Here is a 16842-nt window from a genome sequence, read left to right on the forward strand (position 1 = left end):
CCGAGCAGGCCCTATATGTAAAGCTTCGATTAATAACAATGGGCAAGACACTAAATTGAAATAATTGAAGGGATGTTTACTAAAACAACATACCTAACTGCTTAGAGCGGTTGACACTTTTTTAAGAACATTGTTAATCGTTCCAGGTGTCAACCAGTGTAGTCAGTTATGTTGTTTTTGTAAACATCCCTTCAATTGTACAGTTGACGTCAAAGATATGTTTACACTTTTGCATCTCACTCCTTTGTAATAAATAAGGCGAAAAATGTAAACATATATTTGACGTCGACTGTAACCAGTTGTATACTTTTCATTGGGTATTCCAGTTTTAGAAGAATTGCTGCTAAGAAATAAATAAACCGGTTTTCATGATTATTTTTTTACATCCAATGGTATTTAAGTAAACTTTAGTAATGTTTGAATTTATGTTAAGTAAATAAGTAATGCAAAAGAATATTTAAAAAAGTTTATAGGCACAGTAAAAGTGTTGCTACCACCAGTTTGGCATTGACATAAACGCAATAAAGATCGTAACTTACTTTCTCGTAATTGAAGACTCAGCAAGCTTCGTTGCCTAAACACGGTACTCGACTGAAAAGCTCTCCATTATATCACGATTGTATAAAATACTATTCTATGCATCTCGCTTGTATTCGCATAATTAGTGCGAGCGAGATGTATAGAAAGTAAGTTACGTAGATGTTAGCGTCTATGTCAGTGACTCATGGTACGGGTACTGTTTGTTTACTACCTACTCTTCTTAATTCTGGATTACACTATAAAGTTACTTTATTCCTGTCAAAATTACCAGGTTCTTTTTAGAAAGGAACTGAAATTAAGTAAGTAATATGACGAACACTATTTTTATTGATTTTAATTCTAGAAATAACATTTTAATGCATGTAAAAACACGATATGAGATTTATCAACATTTCTAAGTCTTCGTGTTAGTAAATTTAAGCTCACCAAACACCGCACAATAAATTGATAGTTAAAATATATGTATACTTATATACAAATAAATAATGCTAGAAAAAACACACTGGGTTATTAGAAGTCGAGGTTGAACCCAAAGCCGAGGCGTACTCTTCTTTGTCGGTCTAGAAGCACGCTTGCGACTAGGCTTACCACTCTTAACTCATTTGGAGGGTCATGGAACAGCACGTCTTTTTGAACTGTGAAGCCACCGCAACGCTGAGAGTCCACGAATATCTTCAAGTAGCTCCCATTAAGGTACTTCTTAGACAGAGCGATACCTACAGTTGCTGGCCCTTTGGGACCCTCGTTCACTATTGTGGCTATCCGGAGATTTGAATCCATTTGCTTGAATAAGCATCCTTGGAAGCCTAAACGGCTGAGCGTGCCAGAAAGCGTAAATGAAGGTTTTTCGTACCTCGCACTGATTGAAACTGTCGGCAATGGAGGATAGACCATCGGTTGGATGCCAAGTTCAGTCCCAACAGTTAACTCAGGCACTATTTGATACATCCAATGAGCCATCAGCTGTGCTGTATTCGGGTCCACGTCTTTCATAGTACAGGATACAGACGCGACTGTTTTCTCGCCACATTTCTCAAGCGTGATCTCGTTTTCTGATGAGATTAAGTCTTTTATTTTGGAGATCAGACGCATATCGTACCCGTCGAAGCTTTCGTTGTACGTAGCTGTCGCAGAGCCGGTCCAGTCGACTAACAATCCTTCTTGAGGCGATTTAGGCTCCATTTCTTTGTGGATAAAAAGGTCGTAACACTTGTATGATTCCTTGCATCTTCCGTAGTTATACTGTTGGAGGAGCTTGACTCTGTCCAGGATTTCTCTCATGATGACGAGCTTGGTACCGATGAAGCACTTTGGGAAGACACTCTTAGCTTCATTGTGGACGTCCGCGAGTCTTATCACTTTCGGCTTCAACGGTTCGATGGTGATGAAGTCTTTTTTCTTGGGCAGGAGTTTCTGTAGACTGGAGATGAACTTGCTGAATTCATCCTTGAATGTTTGTTCATTGATGTCCATTTTATTTGGTTGATTTTGATGTTTTATTTGTGCGATAACAGGTTGAACGTCATTGACCTGTCTGTCGGTATTTTTAACTGGCGATGCGTCGCGGCGGCCAGTCGTCCGGTGCAAGGAGTATTTATATCTCTATGCGCTATTCCTATTTCTTGTCGTTTATTTACGTGTTACGCGTGATTAGTTGATTACGTTACAATAGACTTGCCTTTGCATCAGTTAAACCAAAGGATTATATTTTTTATTCAATAATTTTAGAGATCATTTAATTATTTTAATTTAGGTATACCTTAAGGTTCGATGTCACTCGCGAATCTAAAGCTGGATTAACTTTGTGCCGCGTTTAAAGGTACAAATATTCTAAAGGTGTGTTCACATGTAAGCAACGCTCGTCTAGTCCATTTACAATTTTACACCTTGGAGGTATAATTCCTGTGAGACTTGCACATCGCTGTCGATTTTACTACCTTATCACTTTAACTGCTGAAGTAATAAACTTTACTGCGACAAAGTACTAAAAACAGACTACCACCTTACTCATAAAACTTTGCAAACCTCTGTTCGATTGTGTCTCTTTCTAACGAACACAAACGTAAAAATGACGGATAGGGACACACAAATTAGATTTGACTGACGACATAAAAGCAATTTTTTGTTTATCGTAAAGACCTCAAAGTAAGTAGGTAGGTATACTATAGAGTTACCACATGCGTACGGTGAGGGACAGAACATGCGCAATGCGACGAAATTAAAAACACGTTTTAATATTCCTGACAACATACCAAAAACAACCTCCGTAATTTAGTCGGGTTCATTGTTGCCCAACGTGGCTCTTTGGAAGTAAGCAGAAATGAAAAGTGAGACAAGGATAAACAATAACAGTCCTTTCTCTGCTACACCTACTGAAAGTTCTATAAGACCATCTCGCTCGACCATATCCCCCTCCCCCTTTCACCTCTATAGGTATTATTGTTTCTCTGAGCGTTGTCATCATCACTATAATATATAATCCCCACCAATCCAATACCTAATAGAAAAAAAAAATACAATTCTGCAATATTTAACGAGTATATAAATAAATATGTATTTCCAAATTATTGTGTAGGTACACGTTACTAATATGCAAATTAGAACAGAACAATGAGACTAAGACTGCCTAAACATTGATACCATCTTTATCCGTTTTAGCACCTCTTTATATTGTAATTAGTTCAGAGAACTTACTAATGACACTCTGTATGCCACATAGTGTCGCATAGAGTGTTGATTATTATAGAGTCTGTGCGGAAAGAGAAGAATCGTGGAATGTATTGGGCCCATGAATCTAGTATTTTAACATTTTTAACTGGATCGGGCATGAGGGGTGGGGGGAAATGACCGAACGGGATAGTCTTATGTATCTTTCAGTAGGAGTAGCAGCGAAAGCGCTATTATTATTTGTCCTTGTCACAGTCTCACTTTTTTTTTCGCCACCATAAATTAGTATAGATTATGGTGGGAAACAAATAAATTCGACCAATCATAGTGTCGCATTGCCTATGTTTTGTCCCTCACGGAGGCACGCGTATACCACTTCTATTAGGATCCTACCTTCTATGATTGGGCCCCATACATTCCACGAGTCTTCAACTCTTTCCGCACAAACTCTACTGCCGCGATTATGACGTTCATTGCATCACTTATTTTATCAAGGAAACTGACAGATACAGCGGCCACAGCAACATGAACGTAGCTGCAGTTGACATCCGAACGTACCTTTAGATATAACTCTCAGTAATTTAACTGACAGATTAAAGTTCCATAGGTACTAGTAGTTTTTTAACCATTAACAAAATTTATTTTTTGTGCAACCATTATTATAAAATATGTTCATAGGTAGTTGAGAATGTGGTGAATTGCAAACTTGCCTCGTTTTACTTTATCAGAGATGTTTTCATGGCCCAACCCGAAGTTATTTAAATCTGTCTACGTTCCTGTCTGCTGTATATCGTAACGTCACCCAGGGGACCAACCCTTTTTCCAAATCGCTGTTCATGTTTATCGGCCTCGAAACAAAGCTAGCAGGGTACTTACATACAATCTCATAGAGATTGAAAGTTAAATAAAAGTAAGATATCTGGGAGACCGAGCTTTGCTCGGAAAACATAAAAACTCAAAAATGAGCGTTTTCCCAGAGATAAGACCTAGCTAGATCGATTTTTCGCCCCCGAAAACCTCCACATACCAAATTTCATCGAAATCGTTAGAGCCGTTTCCGAGATCACCGAAGTACATATATAAATAAATAAATAAATAAACAAGAATTGCTCGTTTAAAGGTATTAGATTAGATATCTGGGAAACTGAGCTATGCTCGGAAATAACTCAAAAATTAGCGTTTTCCCAGAGATGAGACCTATCTAGATCGATTTTTCGCCCCCGAAAACCCCCATATAGCAAATTTCATCGAAATCGTTAGAGCCGTTACCAAGATCCCCGAAATATATACCTATATAAATAAATAAATATATAAATAAATAAACATACAAGAATTGCTCGTTTAAAGGTATTAGATTAGATTTATAGGTATCAGATTAGATTAGATAGATAGGTAGATAGATTAGATAGAGAGATAAATATGTAAAGTTATGGACATAAGAAGACTGAAATCTATTCCATAGTCAGACTAAACGCTTCTCACTACACCCACCTTGCATTTTTCTATTTGGCCCTATGGTTGACTGCTAGACAATTCAATGAGGCAATAAGTTCAATAGAATTCAGGATTCTATTCGCTTAACAATATTAAATTCAGTCATTTCAAAGCAGTAAAAAAAAACAATAATTCTAATAATTCTTCCGATTATAGCAATAATTAAATTGGAACAAAAGATTCAGTTTATGTGCAAAAACAGTTAAGGGTTTAAGAGTCCTCGAGCCCACTATAAAAAAACAACTTCCGCAAACTCATATCTTAATAAATCTTGACATTCAAAACGAAATCTTATGTAATTGTCTTAAAGTTTCTATTTTTGAACTCTCGCAAATCGCTTATAGGATAATCTGAAAATCGGCAACGATTACGGCGCTATTTCAAAAAGTCATAACGGAGTGTACTGCGTCACTCAAAAAGCCACTTTGTATCGTGGATTTAGAGTTCAGATTCTAATCGATCGTAAATGTGTTTTAAGATTGTTAGGCATTGATAGGCAGTTTGGTTTTATTACTTTGAATGCCGATAGGTTCGCGGCTCTTATTCCCGACCGATCACATAAGCAAAGACCAAAATAAGTCTGACCCCTGATTTCATATAATATGTATGCTTCTTAAGGTCAAGTCTTAAAGACTCAGTGAGTAAAAAGAATAGGAAATAAGAAGGCTATTATCCCTATTGTATCCCTGATCAGAGAAGCAGGAAGTGCGGACGGAAACATAAGGAATAGGATTAAATAGGTATAGGTAGCATATATTATCTTTGAACTCGTTTAACGAGACGAGGATTTATTATGTAGGTAAGTAAGTTATAGATATAGAAGATAGTTTTAATGTCGCAGAACTGAGCTATAACCGCGAAAATCGAAGTTCGCAAATTATGGCATTTTTCTCTGTCACTCTAATTACGCCTTCACTGGAGTAAAAGAGAAAGATCCCCCAGTTGATACTGTTGCGTACAGTTGTTACGAGTTGTTACTGATGATTACGGACGGCTTTTGACTAGAACTTCAGTACAAAACTAGGTAGGTACAGTCAGCAGCAAAAGAGGTGTTCAAAATTACCTTGACACGCTCTTATTCTCTTAACAACAAAGTCGCGTCAAGATAATTTTGAACCAGGGATGTTGCGAATATCCGCATCCGCATCCGCAACCGCGGAACTTCCGCATTATTTTCAACATCCGCATCCGCATCCGCATCCGCATAAAATCGATGCGGATGTAATGCGGATGCGGATGTGGAACAGGTCGGTACAGGAACGTCTTAGCATCGGCGTAAGTGCTAGACTGCTAGGTATTACTGAATCGCGATTAGAAAGGGATTGAGATAGTTGTCAATCCATATTGATTTTGACGTAAGTGTATGGAAATCTGTTATTTCTAATCCCTTTCTGATCGCGGCATGATAATAATTTAGTTATTAACCAAAAAACCTATTAGAAATGAGCAGTCAAGCGTGAGTGGGACTTATTGTACGGAGCCCTTGGAATGCGAGTCTAACTCGCACTTGGCCGGTTTTTTGAAATAAAAATTACTAAAATGTAATATTTGACGTTTTTTATGGTACTATCTTGACATCCGCATCCGCATCCGCATCCGCGGATGTGAGCCTTTAAAAATCCGCATCCGCATCCGCATCCGCGGATGTCAAAAAATCGGCATCCGCAACATCCCTGTTTTGAACACATCGCCCGCTTAGCAACTTGTGCTGCTGACTGTACTAGGTACTCTTGTTTAATTGTTTAATCCTTGGGTACTAAAATAGCCGTTTTCGGCTAATAACAGTAATAACCTCTAGTTCCAATTGTTTTCAGCCTTTACTGCTAAAATAACTGCCAACTCGGCCAATAATATAACTAATTGTTACTGAAAATAATTTTTTCTACTCCCGTACTTTTATTTGTCATTTAAAGGGTCGTGCACACACCTTTAAACCCCTCTCTTATAGTTGTCAAGACAAGTCTTTAGTCTATTCCCCAAAAAAGTATTTGTGCATACACGCAGTATCTTTTTGGCACTTTTTCGATACTTCGTGTAATCACCACTTAAAAAATATTGTATGGAATACATTGTTGCCAACCTAATTTTAATTGTCATTTCTGACAGATGAGTGAACCATAGACATGTTTTGGTTAATCATCATCATCATCATCAGTTTTCATCTTTATAGGGCTGTATCTCCTAAACCGTGCGTCGTAGCGCAAAAATAATCAAATTTTCGTTCCCCTTTGAAGCCCTTGAAGCTTTGAAGCTTTTAAGTAATATTTAAAAAACACAAAAAACTAAAAAAAAATTAAAAAAAAGAAAGAAAAATGTTTATGGGTTGTATCTCCTAAACCGTGCGTCGTAGCGCAAAAATAATAAAATGTTCATTCCTCTGTAAGAAACCCCTAATTAATATTTAAAAAAAAATAACAAAAAAGAAATAAAAAAAAACAAAAAAAAACTTTATAATGCTGTATCTCCTAAACCGTGCGTCGTAGCGCAAAAATAATCAAATTTTCGTTCCCCTTTGAAACCCATAAGTAATATTTAAAAAACACAAAAAACTAAAAAAAAATTAAAAAAAAAGAAAGAAAAATGTTTATGGGTTGTATCTCCTAAACCGTGCGTCGTAGCGCAAAAATATTAAAATGTTCATTCCTCTGTAAGAAGCCCCTAATTAATATTAAAAAAAGAACACAAAAGAGAAATAAAAAAAAAACAAAAAAAAACTTTATAATGCTGTATCTCCTAAACCGGGCGTCGTAGCGCAAAAATAATCAAATTTTCGTTCCCCTTTGAAACCCGTAAGTAATATTTAAAAAACACAAAAAACTAAAAAAAATTTAAAAAAAAGAAAGAAAAATGTTTATGGGTTGTATCTCCTAAACCGTGCGTCGTAGCGCAAAAATAATAAAATGTTCATTCCTCTGTAAGAAACCCCTAATTAATATTTAAAAAAAAAATAACAAAAAATAAATAAAAAAAAAACAAAAAAAAACTTTATAATGCTGTATCTCCTAAACCGTGCGTCGTAGCGCAAAAATAATCAAATTTTCGTTCCCCTTTGAAGCCTGTAAGTAATATTTAAAAAACACAAAAAACTAAAAAAAAAATTAAAAAAAAAGAAAGAAAAATGTTTATGGGTTGTATCTCCTAAACCGTGCGTCGTAGCGCAAAAATAATAAAATGTTCATTCCTCTGTAAGAAACCCCTAATTAATATTAAAAAAAAAAAAACAAAAAAGAAATAAAAAGAAAAACAAAAAAAAAACTTTATAATGCTGTATCTCCTAAACCGTGCGTCGTAGCGCAAAAATAATCAAATTTTCGTTCCCCTTTGAAAGCCATAAGTAATATTTTAAAAACACAAAAAACTAAAAAAGAATTAAAAAAAAGAAAAAAAAAATGTTTATGGGTTGTATCTCCTAAACCGTGCGTCGTAGCGCAAAAATAATAAAATGTTCATTCCTCTGTAAGAAACCCCTAATCAATATTAAAAAAAAAAATAATAAAAAAAAATTAAAAAAAAAAACAAAAAAATATATTTATAGGGCTGTATCTCCTAAACTGTGCATCGTAGCGCAAAAATAATAAAATTTTCGTTCCCACGCACTGAACAACCTATCATATTAGGAAATTAAACAATCATCATCATCCATTTTTATTATTATTTCATTGCATTTCAAAGTAAGTGCTTGGTCGTAGAAAAAGTATTGTATGCAACGTTGTTTAACTGAGTCAAAAAATACTTGTGGCGTCTTTATTAACAATTTTCGGCTTCGCCTCAAATTGTTACTCACGCCACTCGCCTTTTTTGACCCCTCTTAAACAACGGTTGCATAAAATACTATAGTTTTGGCTAACTCAGGAACGCCTAACAACAAATACAACTTTACTAATTAATACATAAATAATGTTAGTTAATAATTTCTGACACTGAATTAGGTACTAAGCAAGTCACGTACCTACAACTTTCCTAAGTAATCATCACTACATAGTATAAAACGAAGTCGCTTCCCTGTCTGTCTGTTTGTCTGTATGCTTAGATCTTTAAAACTACGCAACGGATTTTGGTGTGGTTTTTTTAGTAGATAGAGTGATTCAAGAGGAAGGTTTATGTATAATTTGATAATCCGTGCGAAGCCGGCGCGGCGCTAGAAAATAATAAAGCCTGCGCGTTTCGATAAAGATCCGAGTTAAACAGTAAAGTAGGTATAATTCTTGAATTGTTTTTTACACTACTAACCCACACTGAGCATGGCCCGACATGCTCTTGGCCGGTTTATATTTTAATTTCGATAAGGTGAAAACCGGCATCGGGCAACGAACCGTCATGTTATAACTATTAGGGCATGGGCTCATCCATTAATTACATCACACGAATTTCATGATTTTTAGACCCCTCGCCACAGCTCGCCACATTGATCTTAGTGCGGAATACACAGTGTAAAACGTCTAACAGACAGGCGTACCGGACCGCGACCTTGGTCCGGACAGGGTGCGTAGCCAACGTGCAATCGTTAATACTCCGTAGCGAACGAAACGCAACTGCCACTGTCGCACTAGTGTGGAAGAGTGATAGAGAGCGATGACTACGATACGCTACGGAGCGTTAAACGATTAGCATGTTCGCTACGCGCTCAGCTTATCTCTCTCGCTTAACGGACGTACGGCCAACTTCCGCAACTTCCGATGGAACAAGCCCCATACCAAGGTCGCGGTCTGGTACGCCCGTCTGTTAGTGCTTTAAGGTTTCCGGCATGGCATTTTACAAGCGATCTCACAATGTTAACGCTTCAAGCGGTCTTTGAGTGTATATGGCTATATGGCATTGAGTCGGCCATCGTGCCCTATCTAACTGTTTGAAGAGTGTAAGTGGCTCGGCCTTGGGGCGCTTAAGACCTTTGTTTGAGTTTGTTCTGAGTGTATCTTGACACGTTCGATGAGTGCTCTTTGCTCATTTAGTCCAGTCAACAGGGATGTATGCGGTGCTAGTAGGGTTTGCACGACGGATCTGAAATGTATGGGAAGATCCGCGGATCCGGATCCAGACCCGGATAATTTCATACATTTCAGATCCGGATTGCGAACCCTAGGTGCTAGTGGTGTGGAATAGTTAGGGTAGGTTGTTAGTAGTGTGGGTTTTGGTATCTAAAAGCGTTCGCACTCGATATAGAAAAAAACTGTTGTGGGCCAACTTTTTTTTTACATAATTTGACAATTGTAAAATAACGAATATGGCCTATTGCTAGGTGGGGGGCCACTGTAGCGCAAACCGCCTATATATTATGTATGTAGTTAGGCAATAAAATGTATAGACTATTTTATTTCACTGTAGTTTCAAACTGCAAGTATTATTTTTATTATCCTTAACATAAGCAAAAAAAAATAGTCCGGAAGCTTGGAAAGTTTATCAAAGTCGGTAATCATTAAAACCAATAATATACTTGGATAAACACATTGCTGGTTCCAATACGTAGTTATTATCAAAGAAAATCATTTTCCCATTTCTAACCACATTAATAACCAACACTTAAGTGAAAGTATTTTCCCATAAGTCATAATTCAAGGTAGGTAAATGCCACTACTATTGGCTCGGTGGGTAAATACACCGAGTAATGGACTTGTATAGCGCTGAGCCGAGGCTTTCGTTTCAACTTAAGGGTTGTAACTTCAAACATTAATTCCTAAACTAAAAGCTGTCCTTTCTTATTGTTCAGAGCTCGGTGAATATTTGAACTGTTAAAGTAATTGAAGTTTTTTTAAAAAAATATTTTGGACCAACTAATACTTTAATCAAGTTAAACAAGTCAAAATAAAAAAAAAATATTACATAGCAAAAAACGAAATAAATAAAACACCACGAAATGTGTTTTGTTATGATACCAAAATGTAACGAGCTGTGTTTTACCTAGACAATTATCCCTCGTCCAATATGAAAATAGACACAAATAAAAAAAATTATGACTAGCATTTAAGGTTCGAATTAATCATCCATATTTTACAGACAGATATACGCTATAAGCCTAATATTTGATTCCGCTCTTTTAATCTATGTGCTCTTAAAATCAAGAGAATTACACAAAAAGGCAAAACTTCCAGTGACAACCCTAGACAATCTCTGAATCGAAATCGATTCTGCGTTCCTTTGCTGACTGGATGTGTGTATGATATCCTCCTAGACTATAGTCCTCCTAGACTTTTCCCGTGCCTTCGACACTATAAATATTTCACTATTGCTGTCAAACTTGCTTACTATGGTTTCGACGTCGGAACCATAAAATGGTTTGATAGCTATCTCTCTGGCCGTTCGCAGAAAGTTGGGCTTCGTAATTATTCTGGACTAACAGATTACTCTTTAAATGTATCTGTAAATTGCGGAGTCCCTCAGGGGTCGATTTTGGGTCCCGTTTTGTTTATTTTGTACGTGGCAGACATTGCTAGTTGTATAAAGAACTGTCACTATCACATGTATGCAGATGACCTACAAATTTATAAAACGTTCCATCCTCGGGAGACACAAACTGCTGTGGAGCTGTTGAATCAGGATCTTGATCGTATCGACGTTTGGTCTGGACAGTGTGACTTAGTCCTTAACCCCAACAAGTCAAAGTTTCTAGTGCTTGGCACTAAAGGCCAAGTTGACAAAGTCACCAGGTTTGATATTAATGTTATGCTCGGGAGGGAACGCCTCGAACGAGTCTCTGCAGCCCGTAACCTCGGCCTACTCTTAGACGAGGGCTTGCGTTTTGAACAAAATGTACTCGATGTCGCTAAAAACTGCTACTATAGATTGAAAGTACTATATCAGGTTCGTCAATATCTCAGTGTCGACCTTAGAATAAAATTATGCGACACTTTAATATTATCCAAACTCAACTATGTCGACACTGTGATTAATGGTTGCTTACTGGCTCGTTCGAAGGCACTCCTTCAACGCATCCAGAATGCTTGTGCCCGTTTCTGTTTCCCCATCCCTCCACGTACTCATGTCACCCCTTATCTTAACAGTGGTAAGATGTTGAAAATGGAAGCACGTCGTTCGTTGCATTTTGCGACCCTACTTTTCGGTGTAGTAAAATTCCAACAGCCCCAATACCTTTTTAACAAGTTGTCGTTCTCCTCCCGCCCAATGAGAGATGCCATTCGACTTCTCTGTCCGAGACGCGGCGGTTGCGCAGCGTTTCGTGGCAGTTTTCGCTATTCTGCCACGAAATGCTGGAACAACATACCCCCTCCAATACGTAACTTAAAAACATTACATACTTTTAAACTTAAATTTAAACAATATCTTTTCAGCTTGCAACTGCCGTGTTCTTAGCGTTCCATGCAGCTTAGCTAAATAATTTTTTTTTTTTTGTTGGTTAAAGCCGTCGATCGTTGCCTTTTCTGTAAACCTATTTACAACTACCAACTCACCTATTTTATATTATATTTCTTTATTTATTCGAGTTCCCTTTTTTATGTATATATGCTCAACTATATTTAATATTATACTAAATACATGCTTTGCCTGACTATATATATTTACATATTCCCAACCCACTCACTTCCATATCAAATTTCACTTTTTTTTCTTTTTCTTTGTCTTCATGTATAAGTTTGTAATTTGTGTTAAATATTAATTAGGTACTGAATCACATTTTGACACTGCCTTTACTGTTCTGAGCTATCTTCTTGCCCTGGGCTCCACGGAAGACCAGCGCTATAGCATATATATTATGTTAGAGCATATGCTGAGTGGTGTCCATTTGTAGCCTCTATAGCAGCATCAAAACTACGATTATTATTGCATGTTAGTTTAAGCTACTAATAGTTTTAACTGTTTAGTGTATAAGATCTTCTTTCTTAAATGTATATGTGTGGTGCTGTATGTAGATGGTTTTTGCAATAAACGTTTTTCTATTCTATTCTATTCTATTCTATATTAAAAATAAAAGCGAAATAAGTAACATGAATGCGCAGAACATTGCTGTGAAAATACGTAAAATGGCTATGTAAATATAAGCACATATGAGCAAAAGTATTTATATTTCATTTCGAAGTTAATAGGATTGCGAGAATTTTCGGAGTTTTGTTTTTGTGAACGTATTGTTCCTAGGATTTGATTTTATGATTTAAAAGTACATATCTACAAAATAATCTGTGTGATTTGTATTTTCTTGGAAAAAAAACATGTATAAATACGTACCTTACCTACTGTACAAAGAACTGTTTTAAACAAAAAATGCATCATAAAAAATATTACTTCGTAGAATTCAAGTAAAAATACAGACTTAGGTAACCTGTCTTAATATTAATTGGTTAATTTTCGTGACACAAATTAATCTATTCATCATCTTCCTCGCGTTGTTCCGGCATTTTGCCACGGCTCATGGGAGCCTGGGGTCCGCTTGGCAACTAATCCCAGTAATTGGCGTGGACACTAGTTTTAGTTTTTAATCACAAATTTTAAACACAAATTAATCTATTAAGTGAATTAAAATAATCACAGCTTCTGAAATGCACTTAATTACATTTAAAAAAAATTGCGATTCACTCAGTTGCTCATTTTTGCAAAATACCTGGAGTTAGGCTCAATAATTTTCTACATTTATACTCTGACAAACCCACTTTCCACCTACATTTTTCAAATTCTCGCCTATTGACAGAAATGGCTTGCCAAACTATATATCCACTTACGAATTAATCTTCAGATTTATTAAAACAATTGCCTAATTATTCGTAGTCATGTTTCTAACCTAAATTTTAAAAATAAACCATAAAACAACACGGCTGGTCAGCACCGATACGCAAATGGCCACGCAAAATATAAAAATTCACAACATACAATAATCCAGTACTTACCTGCTGCCATAGTCCGATCAACGAAGCACAAGTTATTTATTTATATTTATGCCTAGAGTGTCTCGTGGCTGGGCAAAGGCCTCCCTCCTCCCTTTCCACGTATCCCGGTCTTGACCCGTCTCCCACCAGTTCCTGTCAAAGGCGTCAAGGTCATCTCGCCAACGCCGTTGAGGGTTGTCGCGATCCCGGGTTTGATGTGGGACCCAATTAGTTGTTATTTTAGCCCACAAATTATCCGGCATACGGCAAACGTGTCCCACGCAGTCCCACTTCAGCTTGGCGGCTGTCTCAGCTACGTCCGCTATTTGAATTTTGGAGCGTATTTCATACTTAAATCACAAGTATAAAGCACAAGTATTTCATAGTTAAATCCTATGTAGCCAGGGCCCAGGGTCACAACCAACTAGGCTAGGAAGCCTAAAATATAATTCAAAGTAATCATCATCATCATTAAAATGTATGAGTTTAACGTTGGGCGTCGACTAATTTTTTTTTTGATTAAGTTGCTGCGTCATTATCCTCGGGGGACATAATTGTAACACTCGTTTGTTTACCATAAACCCTGTAAGTTATTTTCATTCATTGCTCTTTATGTATAATGTAATTTCCGCGGAAGAAAGCCGTATTTCATACTGCGACAGTGCATGTATAAAAAAAGATACCACGCGCAAAATACCGGATCAGCCGAAATGTTGTCCTAAAACCCACAGTCACCTCAGCGTATTTACTAAAACCTGTATACAAAAATATCTCCGTTGGGGGCATTCGGTGGAAAAGTGTCGGGGACGTGACATTATTTTTACACTTCTTCAAGAAGCCGATATTTGGCGTGACAACGTTTGATAAATTCAACCGTAGATAATACAGATTTCTGCAGGTTATTAATATAGCATGTAACACATTATAGACCACGTTCTTGACAAAGTAGACCTTTTTGTGGAATGCCTCGTTGACTGGACTATTGACACCGATCTCTAAAACAAATTCGAACAAAGACCATAAAACGGGGCTGTTGCGAACACCTGTACAGACAAAATAACATCGTTATAATTTATTTCCAATACGGTAATGGCATATAAAAGGAAAGTCGATTGCACCGATGAACGTTTTGTATCACGGCCATTATAAACGCATTAAGGATGACACACGTTAGACCGGGCCGACCGGGCCGTGTCCGGGCCGGAGCTTCCGGCGCTTACTTTTCTATGACAGTTGACAGGTGATCACGTGATGCTTTCCATAGAAAACGAAGCGCCGGAAGCTCCGGCCCGGACACGGCCCGATCTAACGTGAGTCATCCTTTACGTTCTTTTCTTATGGACAGTGGACAGCATTCACATACTTATAAAAGTTGATTCTAAGACGCAATGTATTGAGAATAACGTTAATAATTACAACTTAAAATCAATGGTGTTAGCGTACATTGAAGACAATATAGTACATTTTGCAACGTCCAGTAAGTGAAATATTGCTCGAGAGTATTCACGACAGCCGCAGGCTGGAGTATAGTATTATAGGCCTTTGTCCTTCAGTACACCTGACCTGCATAAGATATTTTTCGAGCAAGTGTGATGAAAATTAAGTTGTATGAAAAATAGGAAAAAGCTGGTTACAAGAGTTTGAGGAGTACAATATTATGTTAAAATTATTTGCTCGTGTAAAGGATGACTCACGTTAGACCGGGCCGTGTCCGGGCCGGAGCTTCCGGAGCTTCGTTTTCTATGGAAAGCATCACGTGATCACCTGTCATCTGTCATAGAAAAGTAAGTGCCGGAAGCTCCGGCCCGGAAACGGCCCGGTCTAACGTGAGTCATCCTTTACAGGGCCTATAAATATCGCCGTCCACACTGAAAATTTGACCGCGGTCCTCTGCTTCGCTTAATCCGTTTTCTCTTTTAGAATTATTTAAATCAAAGCCAAGAATTTATTAAACTCAGTTTAATCCTACCGGATATTACGCCTTTCAGAATACTTATTTTTCTCATTATTGCCAACAACCCTCAAAATACTAAAAGACCCTCAAATGATGTCTTTAATAAAAAGATTCTCCCATTTCCCGGTTTTCCTGTCAGAGACCTTTTAAATAACTCTTGTTCCGTTCATAAAACAAAGGCTACCGAAAATGCCGTTTCTTTTTTTAGTGATGCGGTTGAGAGGAAAGCTTGGGTCCCCATTTTCCTTAGTTTGACTTTTTAGATTATTTAATTATTTTAATCTAGTTGTAGCTTGCTTAGGTTTAAGTAGTAATAATTAGTTTTAAGTGCTTTAAATCGTGTTATAATATTTTTTGTACGTAATACATGTGTTAATCTTTTATGTAAATAAATCCTTTACCTTGTTAAAATGAATACATAAAAAAATTATTATAAAATTTATGAGCTTGTATGTAATTTTTCGTTGAGTTACGAAAGTTTCATACGTTTTCGTAACTGAGAGGAAAATTTTGAACATATGGTGACATTACGCTTATATGTATGGTCCTCCACATCGATTTCGATAACGGCGACAGCAGCAATTATGCCAATAGGGTATTTGACTGTATTTAAAATAAATTATTTTACACCATGTATGAAATAAAGAATCAAAAGATTAACAGAGAAACGTAGACGGCAGTTACCTTTTTTTAGACACAATTTCTATTTTTAAATCCGTATAAAACTATAAAGAGTAGGTTATTTGATTGTGATGTCACATGCTAGTGTTTCATATAAATTCCATAGTAGCAAAATCGTTTTGACAGTTCGAAAAAAGAAACTGATTTGACTGGTAGTCAAATACCCTATTATGTATTAGTACCTACGCCTATTACCTATGGGCCCGAATGTGGCCGGCCAGGCCGAACTTGGTCTTAAAGACTCTCAGGTGTTACAATAAAGTTGGCCAGACAGTCCATCTATTCCCCAAATGTTATTGAAATCTGATGAAATAAAATCGGCAACAAAATAAAATTTGGCCCTTAAACCAAAAGGCATACTCGGTAACTCAAGTTAACCTGCACCCCGGTGTCCCCGGTGATATACATATAAAGCAATTTTATGAAAAATGCTCCTACGCTTGTAGGTATCTCGGTTCTACAGCCTCTCAGATTAATGCTTAATTGTCTTTTGAGATTAGTAAGATTTACTGCTTGGAATAGAATGGCCAGTGTTGATAGATGGCTTACTTGCAGTGAAGGTGGTCTTTTTATATTTGCTCTAAAGTTGAGGATTTTCAGAGAAACTAAATTTGAGTTTTTGCCTAAAGCATAATATTTACTTAAATGTGGCGCACGGCAGTACCCTTTTTAGGTCTAAAACGAAAATAAACTGAT

At 36.9% G+C, this 16842-nt stretch overlaps 2 protein-coding genes across 4 annotated transcripts in view; one reads left to right on the plus strand and one right to left on the minus strand.

Annotated features, from left to right (window-relative positions):
* The window catches only part of LOC134654215 (uncharacterized), a 189546-nt gene that overhangs the window by 97177 nt on the left and 75527 nt on the right, over positions 1–16842 (plus strand). The window lies entirely within an intron of this gene.
* Positions 850–2168, minus strand: LOC134654168 (mitochondrial import receptor subunit TOM40 homolog). The gene has a single exon (XM_063509615.1). The coding sequence runs from the start codon at positions 2011–2013 to the stop codon at positions 1051–1053; it is 963 nt and encodes a 320-aa protein (XP_063365685.1). The 5' UTR covers positions 2014–2168; the 3' UTR covers positions 850–1050.

The sequence above is a fragment of the Cydia amplana genome, chromosome 14 (genome assembly GCF_948474715.1).
Source record: "Cydia amplana chromosome 14, ilCydAmpl1.1, whole genome shotgun sequence".
Taxonomy (NCBI): domain Eukaryota; kingdom Metazoa; phylum Arthropoda; class Insecta; order Lepidoptera; family Tortricidae; genus Cydia; species Cydia amplana.

Bases quoted from the DNA above. Each gene is read 5' to 3' on its own strand.
- LOC134654168 (XM_063509615.1), bottom strand. From the start codon at position 2,013: ATGGACATCAATGAACAAACATTCAAGGATGAATTCAGCAAGTTCATC.